General features: G+C 34.1%; 1 protein-coding gene across 21 annotated transcripts in view; it reads left to right on the top strand.

Moving 5' to 3' along the window:
• PPFIA2 (PTPRF interacting protein alpha 2) overlaps positions 1-12,930 on the top strand; it is a 654,901-nt gene that overhangs the window by 489,077 nt on the left and 152,894 nt on the right. For all 21 annotated transcript variants that reach the window (XM_056798558.1, XM_056798566.1, XM_056798564.1 and 18 more), the window contains one exon: positions 2,630-2,746. In XM_056798558.1, the coding sequence (XP_056654536.1) occupies positions 2,630-2,746 (117 nt within the window). The remainder of the gene's footprint in view (positions 1-2,629; positions 2,747-12,930) is intronic.

The following is a 12,930-nucleotide window of genomic DNA, read 5'->3' as shown; positions in this document are numbered from 1 at the left end:
TCTTTATAAATTTGAGATATGAGGTCTTTATTAGAGAGACTTGTAAAAAACTTTTGCATCAATATAATTGCTGTTTATTACTCTCAATTCTATTACCTCCTGTTTAGTTTCTGATAGCCACTTCCCCCAGTTTGCCCTCTTATCAGTCTCATCTCCCTTCTCTTAACCTTTATGCTTTCCTGTAGGGCAAGAGAGATTCCCATGCCCAACTGATTATGTATGTTGTCTCATTGAGCCAATTCCAGTGAAATTAAGGTTCACATATACCCCTCCCCATATCCTCCATTGTCCAGTCCACTGTAAAACCTCTTTCATGCCTTTTTTATGGGAGGTAATTTACTCGATTCTGTTTATTCCTTCCCCCTCCTCCTAATTCATTCCTATTTCTCTTGCCAAAATTTTATTTTTTATGTCATCCTATCATACTAAACTCACACCCTTTTCAATTGTCTATGTATATTCCTTCTAAATTCCCTAATAATAATAAAGTTCTTTGGATTTATAAGAATCATCTCCTCCTGTAAGTAGGTACACAGCTTAACTTTAATGTCTTTTGATTTCTCTTTCATGTTTAACTTTTTTATGAATCTCCTGAATGTTTTAATCAAAAGTCAATTTTTTCACTCAGTTCTTGCTTTTTCATCAGGAATATTTCAAAGTTCTCTATTTCGTGGAAAACTCATCTTTTCCCCTGAAGCATTATGCTTAGTTTATTGGTTGAAGTCCTAACTTTATTGATCTATGGACTATCATATTCCAGGCCCTCATAACCTTTAATATAGAAGCTGCTAAATCTCGTGTTATCCTGACAGTGGCACTACAATATTTTAATTATTTCTTTTTGTCTGCATGCAATATTTTCTCCTTGTCTTGGGAGTTCTGGAATTTGGCTATAATATTCCTGAGATTTATCCTTTTGGGTATCTCTTTCAGGTGATTGGTAAAGTCTTTCAATCTCTATTTTATTCCCGGATTCTAGACTATCAGGGCAGTTTTCCTTGATAATTTCTTAAAAGATGATGTCCAAGCTCTTTATTTTTAGTAATGGTTTTCAAGGAGTACAATAATTCTTAGATTATCTCTCCTGGATTTATTTTCCAAGTCAGTTATATTTCCAGTGAGATTTCTATTTTTTAAATTCTTTTTCTTTGATTGTTTCTTGATGTTTCATGGCGTGGTTTTCTTGAGTGAATTTTTGTACCTCCTGTTCCATTTGGCAAAATCTAATTTTCTTCATTGATTTGTGTACTTTCCCAATATGGCCACTTCTGCCTTTTAAGAAATTTTCTCTTTATTGCCTTTTTGTGCCTCAATTATGAATTATCCTATTCTGTTTTTTGAGGTTCTAATTTCTTCAATATTTTTGTGTCTCCTTTACCAAATTGTTGATTCTTTCTTCATGATTTTCTGTAATACTATCATTTCTTTTCCCAATTTTTCATCTGCCTCTCTCATTTGATTTTTAAATGCTTTTTGAGTACCTCCACTAATTATTTTTGGCCTTGAGAGTGATTCCTATTTTTCTTAAAAGTTTTGGATGTAGCAGTAATACCTTTTTTATCTTCTTCTGAGTTCATGTTTTGATCTTCCCTGTCACCAAAACAACTTTCTGGGTTGAGTTTCTTTGTTATTGTTGTTGTTTACTCATTTCCCAGTGTCTTTCTTTTGTTTTCCTTTTTTAAAAAAAACTGTTAAAATTGAGTACTGCAACTGTGATGAAGGGTGCAGTGTTCCAAGCATTAGATTCTTTGTGCAGTTGTCTTCAGAACTGGCTCTGTGTATTGGTGTCTGTTTTTTGTTCTTCCAAGGTGGTATGATATAAGGAAAATTTTATTTAATACTCTCCTGCTCTGTGCTATTATCTTTGAGTAATCCCAAGCACTCTTTTGTCCCTTATAGCTGTGATTAGGGTTCTGTGCTCTCTGTGACTCCAAGAACTGGCATATGCTAGTGATCTTCCTCACCTTGAGCCTGTGCCCCAAGACTGCTTCCTGGATCTGTATATGGGCAATGTAACAAGAACCTTGTACCCAAAGCCAGCAAAGGCACCTCTATAAATCCCCTTTTGAGTAGTTTTTCAACTCCCTTTACCATCTGTAGTTGAGAGCTCCAACAGCCTTTTCTGCTGCTTCAATTGGGGCACTTTGCTGTTGTAGTACCTACCTTGGCAAGCTTTGCACTCTAACTCCCCCTAGTGTACTAGATACTTCATGCTGATCTTCTAAGTTGTTTTGGGCTGAAAAATTACTTCACTTCATCTTTTGTGGGTTATGCTGCTCCAGAATTTGTTCTGAGGTGTTGTATCATAATCTTTTTAGTGTCATTTGGTAGAGATCAGATGGATCCCCTGTATCTTTTCCACCATCTTGGCTCCACCCCCTCAAAATAATTGCCTTCCAGTTTGAGTCTTTCCTAAAAAATGCATATGCAAGCACTAGAAGAGAATGAATTAACAACAGTTCTCTGCTAGGAAAACCCTTTAAGGAATAATAGGAATGAACTGACATTTCTGGCAATCAATGAGTACTTTTCAGATTTTATCAATGTTTTTTGTCAGTGCTTTTACTGTTTTCAGCTTTATACTCTTTTCTCCTTATGCTTTCAAAGTATGCCTACTCCTCTTTTGCAGATCGTTGCTTTGAGGGAACAAAATGCTCACATTCAAAGGAAAATGGCATCTGCAGAAGGGACCACAGAGTCAGAACATATGGAAGGGATGGAACCTGGCCAGAAAATCCATGAAAAGGTTAGACATTCCTTACTTATTCTTATACTGTATATGTTTCTTGCCATGCCATTTACTATAATCATTAGTTATAAAAAGTGCTTAATGAATTCTTTATGTCTTGTCCTAATCAAAACCCAATGATACATCTTTTCTTCTATCCTTAAATACAAAAAACATACTGCAAATGAATTTAATTTTATTTGCATACATTGAGGGAAAATGTTTAGTCATTTATTTTGTATATAATAAAGAGTATAAAGGGCTTAGGCTTTCATGAAACTAAGAAAAATAGTTATTTAATTTGAAATTTGAAGGACAAATGCAAGAAATTTGTATTTCAAGATGGTTATTAAGATGTGCTTAAAATGTGTGTTCATGCCCCTCCTTTTGCCCATACTGGTTTTGTGACCTTATGTGAGAGATTTTATTTCAGTTCTATAGGCACTGCTTTGTTTATGTGAATTGCATATAAGGCATATACTTATATTGGTAGAGGGAATTTCCTAATCTGAGATTTCCCTGTATAAAATTTAATTACAAGCTGAATCCTGTTTTTTTCACTCTTACTTTGCATATACATAGTAAAATAATAATCAATTCTATATCTATATTGTAATATTCAGAATATTAATATAAAAGAATAGCAGTAATTAATAGAGTAATGGCTAATAATCAGACTATTTCTGACACCAATTAAAAAAAGATAAGAATGAGATAGTGGCTGACATTTATATAGTACTTTATCATTTTAATTGTCTTATGTGTTTTATTTCATTTGAGGCTCAGAACAACTTGTCTATAGTTCCATAGCTAGTAAATATCAAAAAGTGGGGTTTGAAACCATGTCTTTCCTGAATCTCAGGGTTGTAATCTTTCTATTTCTTCAAATAATCTCTCAGTATAAGTTATAGCAATTAATACTAAGTGCAACTTTACAAAAAAAAAAGAATGACCACCAGAAAAAGAAGACCCAAACATGGTAGAGAACATTTATATAATGATCAACAGAGTGAGAAATAAAAATTAAATGTTCATGAGATTAAACAATACATCACCTGTACAGAAAGAGTAGAGATAATGATTGGGAAAGAATGAAAAATTGATTAAATTCACATTTAGATTCTAATCATCACTGAAGGATTGATAACTGTATTAGAAGTCATAAGAAACTAGGGAGCAAATGACAACTTCCATCTTAGAATGTGTTGACTGATAAAAGAGAGAAAAACTTTGTCCTGTCTGTTATATACTCTAAATTGTGGAAGAGAAGATTTCAAGTGTTATAGGAAAGAATATGTGGCCTATTATCTTTTATATACATTATAACAGGAGCTAAAATTAGCAACAGATGAATGAGAAACACCTAAGAATAAAGACCTAAAAATACAGATGGAAATAATTTTAATGAGAATAAAAACAGAGCATTTTCAGAAAAAGATAAATGTACTTACACAGATTTTATAAACTTAGATTTTTAAAAGATGAATGTAGAAGACCACAGCTGGGCCATTAAGTAATGGTGATTTTAAAAAGAAAGAAATGGTCCTAAAAGACTAATTGTCATGATATAAAATACAGAGTGAATTGAGGTTGTCAATGAATTTCAGGGACAGCAAAAATATCATTTTTAATTTTATTTGTGTAATATAAAGATCAAATAAGTCTTAGAAACACTAAATCAGATTGATAGAATAGTAGTAATAGACCACAGAGGAGGAAAAAAAAACAGAATTACTCAACTTTTATATAATTTTATCTACTAAGGAGGATAGTTTTTTATTTAATAAGCATTATTTTCTATGCCTTTTACCCTCCCTAATCTGAGAAATTAAACAAAATAATTTTCTCAAATATGCATAGTTAAACAAAACATATTCTTGCATTGGACTTGTCTAAATTTTATGGCATTCTGCACCCCAAGTCTATCCTCTCTATCAAGATGTCGTACTGACATCTTCTCATCATGAGTCTTTTGGAATTATTGTCAGTGGATTGATCAGAGTCCTTAAGTCTTTCAGATTTGTTAATGTAATGTTGTCATCATACAAATCATCATTCAATGGAAAACATTTTGTATCAGTTAATATAAATTTTCCTAGGTTTCTCTGGGCTATGAAAAATTGTGAAAGAGCATGCTCTTTGAATTGGTTAGAATAGAACAACAACTAGGTAATGACTAGTAGAAATCCAAGAAAAGTAAAATGATATTCAGGGTGCCTCTAAATAACTGTTCTAAGTAAACTGAGCCAGTTACGTTCAGAAAATCCATATCCAAAAATGTTTTTAAGCCCTTACGTTCTGTCTTAGAGTTTTATTGATTCTAAGACAGAAGACAGTTAAAAACTAGGCTGTTAGGTGGGTGAAGGCATCAAGTGACTTACCCAGGAGCACACATCTCGAAAGTGTCTGAGGCCAGATTTCAAACCAGATCCTCCCAACTCCAAGTCTGGGACTGAAACCATTGTGTCACCCAGCTACCCACATATCCTGAAATTCTTAAAGAATTGTCTTAGGTGATTGGTAAAATAGCATCAGTGATTTTTCAAATATCATGAGAATTAGTGTTAGAAGTAATTCAATGAGTCTGGGAAACCATTTGGAATTATACAAAAAAGGCACTATCGTGTTTGTGCTGATTAATCCATCAGCTTCACTAATGGATTTATTTCTCCAATGAGTTTAGGAACAGAAATGTATTCCCATGTGTAGTAGACTAGAAATAGCAGTCATATTTTAAAAAATCATAAAATGAAATAAATTAACTGCCAATCAATTGAAAAATGGCTACAAATTTTTTGGAATTTGAATATAATGGAATGCTATATTGTTGAATGATGAACATGAAAATTTCAAAGAAATAATTGGATGACTTCTATGAAATGATGAAGCAAGAAGAGAGTCAGACTAAAAAAACTATATACACATTGACCAAGATTGCCTAAGGGAGGGACAGTATTAAAAACAGAATTTAGACCAAATACTATGAGCAATTTTGGTTACAGATGATTAACCACACTCCCCTTTTCTTATAAAATGGTCAACTATAAAAGCGGAATGATTTAATACATTATGAATCACATTTATAGTGTATATTTTGAATTGTTTCTTTTTGAGGAGAATAAGAGTGGTACTGTGTGATTTAGTAGAGAAATTGTTTATTGAAAATTATTGTTGTCTTAAGAAAAGATGCGCCAGTGTAAAAATGTAAGAATATTATTTATTATTAATCATTAAAATAAGGTTTTATACAAGATACTCATATGGAAGTTTTATACAATTGTGAATGATTTTAGCCTTTTTTCTCATTGTTTTGAGGAAATAATGAAAATTAATAAAAGCCATGATATATGCATATTTTTACTAGAATGATTTTATGAGAATTTTATTTTGGAATGTTAATTTTGTTTGTGAATTGAAAAGTCAGTTATTTATGTCACTGTTAGTAGATAAATTCAGTACACTTTGATACAAGTACTATTAGATTCAAAGGGGAAAAAAGAAGCGGTTTATTTAAGTCTTCCAACTATTTTTTAGGAGGTTGCTGAGTTTCCATGGGCTGAGGGTTTAATGACTTTGCAGTTAAACTAATAATACTTACCATCTAGATCTTTACTATTATTTTTTGATGTTGAAGGCTGAATGATAGCAGCATTACAGAGATTTCAAACACTAGTAAAAGTTGTTACGTCTTCCCGTAGTCAAAGACATGATATTTGATTTTTGCCATAGACACTTCCTAGGTAACTGTATCTAAAAATGTTGTCATGTCAAAATTATTTCAGTTAAATTCTTGAATACTGTGGTTTCATTGGAAATCATCAGAAATACTTTCCCAGTAATTTGAGATAGAAATACCCATCTTTTATAAGCCTTTATTTTTCCTTTTTTATAATTTGATAATTTCTTCCCATAAATTTTAATGTAGTCTTGAGAGTGAACATAAAAACAAATGTTCCAGAAAGTATCTAGCTTTAACTCTGCCGAATGATCTGTCTGGAAAAGACCGTGAGAAATATTTTAATTTATTTGTTTCAACAACAATCACTTTGTTCCATGGTTGTGTTTAGAAACCTATTTAACAATTCAGTATCAGGCATGAAGGCAAATAATAAAACATTGATTGGGGTGAATGTTTCTTTGTGGTTTCCCACCCTATAAATGTTACAAGTATGGAAGAGAATGTTGACATTTATATGCAAATTGAAAAGTGACTCTTAGAAAAACTATTGTTGGATATTATAGAATTGCAAGAAAGTGAATTGGAATGCCCTAATCACAAGAATTAGTCTTTGGTTAGGGCAATGACTTCACTTAAATTATACAGCAAGGTAGAGTTATTTGCCAGTAGGGGATATTTTGTGTCAGTGGCTTGAGAGCTCTGGTTATAAAAATAATCCTTTGAGAACACACTTTGAAATAGTGAATGATTATTAGTATACAGAAACAAAACAAAACATGATTAATACCAGGATTAGGGATGAGGCAAATACCTCAATATATATGCAGGAAAACTTTAAAATGTTATATATATATATTTAAATCCAGAGTCCTAATAATTCTCAGTTATTTTAGAACTGAGATTATTAGCCTGTCATCCATGAACTTGTTAAAATATTTTAATAATTCTATTTCAATTAAATTTTCTTAATAATTCTGTATATTTAATTTTAGAGTTATGTAATGATGTATAATTTATATTTTATTATACATAAATATCAATATTCTGCATTTTTGAAATAAAATTCTGACAATATATAGGTACTTCACAGATAATAAGAGATATATCTCTGAGCTTACAGAGTGATCAATGACAAAAAAAAGTAGGATCCCCTATTCTAGAAGAATGTATTGTCATGATATATGTTGTTTCCTCTGTTTACTTGGCTGTTCATTTAAATCTTTCCACATTCCTCTGTATTTATCATATTCATCACTTCTTAAAACACAGTACCATTCCACTCTGTTTATGTACTACAATTTACTTGGTCATTCCCCATTTGATCTACTTTGTTGCCAAAGCTTTGCCATCACCAAATGTATTGCTATTTGTTGTATATGAAGATGTCTTAGGAATGGCCTCCTTGGACCACAACCTAGTAAAGGAATTTGGATTTATGAATTCTCTAAAGTACTTTAAGGTATTATAATAATATCTAACATTTATATAGCACTTAATATGTGTCAGGTAATGTGCTGAGCACTTTATAATAACTCATCATCACCACAAACTTGAGAAATAGTTGCTATTAATATCTCCTTTTTCTGACTTATACAAAAATATTCATAGCTGCGCTTTTTGTTAGAAAATGAGGGGGTGCCCTTTGATTGGGGAATGACTGAACAAATTGTGGTATAAGTTGATGATGGAATACTATTGTGCTCAAAGGAATAATAAGGTGGAAGAATTCCATGTGAACTGGAATGACCTCTGGGAACTGATGCAGAGAAAAAGGAACAGAACCAGTAAAACACTGTACACAGAGATTGTGTGTGGCACAATCAAATGTAATGGACTTCTCTACTAGCAGCAATGCAATGCCCAGGACAGTTCTGAGGGACTCATGAGAAAGAACACCATCCACATCCAGATAAAGAACTGTGGGAGTAGAAACACAGAAGAAAAACAACTGCTTGATCACATGGGTCGAGGGGGATATGATTGGGGATGTAGAATCTAAATGAATATCCTAGTGCAAATATCAATAATATGGAAATAGGTCTTGATCAATGACACATGTAAAACCCAGTGGAATTGCATGTTGGCTAAGGGAGGGGTTTGGGGAAGGTTAGGGAAAGAACATGAATCATGTAAAAATATTCTAAATTAATTATTTAAATAAAATTTTCCCAATTAAAAAAAATCCCCTTTTTTCAAATAGGTATTGAGGCAATCAGAGGTTAAATGATTTGTCCAGGTTTACTTAGCTAGTAAGTGTCTGAGGCTGAATTTGAGTTCAGATCTTCCAGACTCCAGGCCCAGTGTAAATAGGTGGTAGATCTGCTCAAAGATAATAAATTTAAAGGACAAGGTGCAGTTTTAAAAGAGAAAAATATTAGGAATTTGTAGCTTTCTTTAAAAAAGGCTACTAAGAAATTAGCAACTATAGTCTCCTGAATTTTTCCTGTAAATATCATTAAAATGTTTTGTAAGCATGTTTTTGTTGTTTATCTGTGTTTGACTCTGTGACCTCATCCACAGGTATAGAGTATACAAAACAAAAATAGGAGAAGGGAACACACAGGTTTTCTCATGTGGGAGGGTGCTGATAAAGCTTTCAACTCTTATCCAGTGTAAAAAAGAAAGAGACTTGAGTTTTGTTATCTGGTTAATAAGATTTAAAAATGCAATTTTCTCTGTCCTTGTGATTTCGTTGGCTTAAGGAACTTAATTCCCTTGGCCAGTTTTCTCTATAGACAGGATTAGAAAGTTGTCTCGGACTCTCAAGGGTTAAGTGACTTGCCCAGTCTGATGTCAAAATGTGTCAGAGGTGACATTTGAGCCCAGGTCTCCCTGACTCTGAGCTTTGTCTCTATCTATCACAGTATTTATAACTAGCAAGAATAATTAGCTAAAGTTGATCATTCCCTGTTGGTTTTCCTACCCTTTCACAATGGTATAACCTAGGTAAGAGCCTCCTTGAGTCCTATCCTGCTACGTACATTATCCTAGCTCTCATAGTCTTACAGCGCCATTTCACCCACTAGGGCATGCAGAATCTCTCCTCACAAAAATACTGAATTTGTCTTAAAAGGATGATCTGAGAATATTGCTCAGAGTACAGAAATGACTAAGTCTTAGCCTGATTCCTAGTCAATTAGGAAAGAAGATGTATTTGACTCTCCCCGCACTTCTATAATGACTATTTTGGAAGCATAGATTTTGTATATGCTTATGTATGTACATATTTTCTCCCCCAAAAGAATTTAAGGTTCTTGAGGACAGGGTCTGCTTAATTGCCTAGAACATAGATTTAGTCATACATTTAAGAATTTTAGGTTTATCTTTAATATCATATTTTTAAAATTATTTATTACTCCACTTAGGATTCCTTTGGGTAAATGAGCACCCATTTTGTGCTCATGGTCTTCGAGAGTCACCAGTGGGTAAATTGAGAATTTAAGTGACTTTTCCCCAAATCACCAGGTATAGAACATGAACCTAGGATTCCTTGACTCTAAATTCTGCTCTTTATGATGATTGAATTTTGTGTGGGGAGCTAGGTAGCTCAGTTAATAGAGAGACAGAGGGCTAGAGACAAGGAGTCTTGGATTCAAATCTGACCTCAGGCACGTCCTAGTTATATGACCCTGGACAAATCACTTAATGCCCATTGTCTAGCCCTTACCATTCTACCTGGGAACCAATACACAGTATTGATTCTAAGATGGAAAGTAAGGCTCTAAAATATTAAAGTTTAACTTTTGAAAATAAGCAGTTCTTATTCTGCCTGGATGTTTTCAAATTTTATTTGAACTGATTCTCATTGAAGATACTTCCCTTCCAAACCCTCCACCAATGAGCGAATGAGCATGAGTCATTTATTCATGACTTCTTATTTTTTATTCACTTAGTTGTGACCAATACTTCATCACTCCATTGTAGGTTCTTTTTTTTTTTTTATTTTGGTAAGGGTATTACAGTGGTTTGCCATTTTTTCTCCAGCTCATTTTGCATATGAGGAAATTGAGGCAAACAGAGTTAAGTAACTTGTTCAAGGCCATCCAGCTAGAAAATGGCTGAGGCTCGATTTGAACTCTGGTCCTTCTGAGTGAGCCATCTGTCTGTCTTTACAACTTGTTATATGTGAAGTACTTTATCAGCCACTGATAAATTGTATTTTTATAGGCCAGATTTTTTTCTGTCCTAAAGAAGATTAAATTCTAATGAGAAAACAAAGCATGGATTATAAATTTATAACTGGAATGGATCTTGGATGTCAAGTGCAATCCTTTCATTTAACAGATGAGGGAAATGTAGCTCTGTGAGGTGATTAAGGGTCTCTCTCTCTCTCTCTCTCTCTCTCTCTCTCTCTCTCTCTCTCTCTCTCTCTCTCTCTCCCCTTCCCTCCCTCTCCTCTCTCTCTCTCCCACACCCTCCCTCCCTCCCCTCTCTCTCTGTCTCCCTTCCTCCCTCTCTCTCTCTCTCTCTCCCACACCCTCCCTCCCTCCCCTCTCTCTCTGTCTCCCTTCCTCCCTCTCTCTCTCTCTCTCTCTCTCTCTCTCTCTCTCTCTCTCTCTCTCTCTCTCTCTCTCTCTCTCTCTCTCTCTCTCTCTCTGTCTGTCTGTCTCTCTCTCACACACACATACACACACATACACACACACATCAGTTAAGTGTATGAAGCAGGATTCAATCCAATCTTGATTCTGAATCAAAGTCTAACACTCTAACCAATATGTCATGTTGTTTTTCCTACAAGGGAATTGTATACAGGGAAAAGAATTTTTATCTGGGAAGTTATAAGAGAATGTTTGTTCTGTTGACATGCCTTTACAGAGGAAGTGAAAGTATTCAAACAGTTATAGTTTTCTGAGTAAGAGGTGGAAAGCAAGGCAGGAATGCCAAATCACAATGTGGAAAATGCCTGTGGTACAGTACTTATGGTCTCAAGGAATACCCAGCCAAGTGGTTTAGCTCCTCCCAGACATGGCTCTAGAGGTAGTATTTGGTGGTTTTGTTGTTGTTGAATCATTTGGCCATGTCTGATACTTAGACTATGTGATCCCCTGGACTTTGTCCTTGGGGTTTTCTTAGGAAAGATACTAAAGAGGTTTTCCATTTTCTTCTTTAGTGTGTTCCCATTTAAAAAATGGTAGCTGAGGTAAATAAGGGTTGAGCAATTTGTTCAGAGTCACACAGCTAGCAAGTGTTCAAGACTGGATTTGAACTCAGATCTTCCTGATTCCAGACCCACTTTTCTATCTACACCCCCTTGTGTTTGGAGGGAACAGCAAGAGGAGTAGCACAGCAGAAAATGATAGACCCAAACTTAACCGTATCCTACTGCAATAATTCCATATGGGCTTGAGATCTTCATGGAATTCTCACAGACTAACTCTAAAATAATCCCATATCAGACAAAGAAATTGAATAAGAAATCAAGGTACTCCCTAAGAAAAAAATCACCAGGGCAAGATGGATTCACCAATGAATTCTGTCAAACATTTAAGATCAATTCATCGCAATGCTCCACAAACTACTTGACTTAGGCAAAGAAGGAGTCCTACCAAATTCTTTTTATGATACAAATATTGTACTGATTCCCAAGCCGAGGAGACCAAAAACAGAAAAAGAAAACTATAGACCAATCTCCTTTATGAACATAGATGCAGACATATTAAATAAAATACTAGTTAAAAGGTACAATAAGTTATCACTAAGATTATTCACTAGGGCCATGTTGGATATACACTAGTAATGTAGGGATGGTTTAATATTAGGAAAACCATCCATATAATTGACCATATCAACAACTAAATTAATAGAAATCCCACAAATATCTCAATAGATTTAGAAAAAAGCCTTTGACAAAGTACAACACATATTCTGATTTAAAACACTAGAAAATATAGGAATAAAGGGCCTTTCCTCAAAATAATAAATGTAAAATTGAGATTTGAACTCTGGACTCCATTCCCCAGGAGTCCTTGCTAGCTCCCAGAATGCCCTCTAATCTCACTGAATTCTCACCTGGGACGAGAACAAAATTTTATTTAAAGGGTCTTCCCTGTAGGCGGGCTCTCTTTTTGGACTTCTGTTTTGGAGCAGAGGCGTCTCTTCCATGATGTGAGGTTATCTTGACTAGGCCTCTGGCCTAGGCACGTGTTTTTTCTTATTCTGTATTTTCTTTAATCCTTAACCTTTAATAAACCTCTAAAAAATATGATACTCCTTGTAGAGACAAACTAATTTCTACCTACCTCAGTCTCCCCTAAAATTTAACTGTATTTAAAACCATCAGCAAGTATCATCTACAATGGGGATAAATTAGCTGCCTTCCCTATAAGACCAGGAGTGAAGCAGGGATGCCCATTATCACAACTGCTATTTAATATTGTACTAGAAATGCTAACAGTAGGAATTAGAGAACAAAAAAGAATTTGAAGGGATCAAAGTAGGCAATGAGGAAACTAAACTATCATTCTTTGCACTTGGCATGATGGTATACACAGAAAATCTGAGAAAATCCACTAAAAATCTA

This window comes from Monodelphis domestica, chromosome 5, assembly GCF_027887165.1.
Source record: "Monodelphis domestica isolate mMonDom1 chromosome 5, mMonDom1.pri, whole genome shotgun sequence".
NCBI classification, from domain to species: Eukaryota; Metazoa; Chordata; class Mammalia; order Didelphimorphia; family Didelphidae; genus Monodelphis; species Monodelphis domestica.
This window is presented reverse-complemented; position numbering and strand designations above follow the sequence as displayed.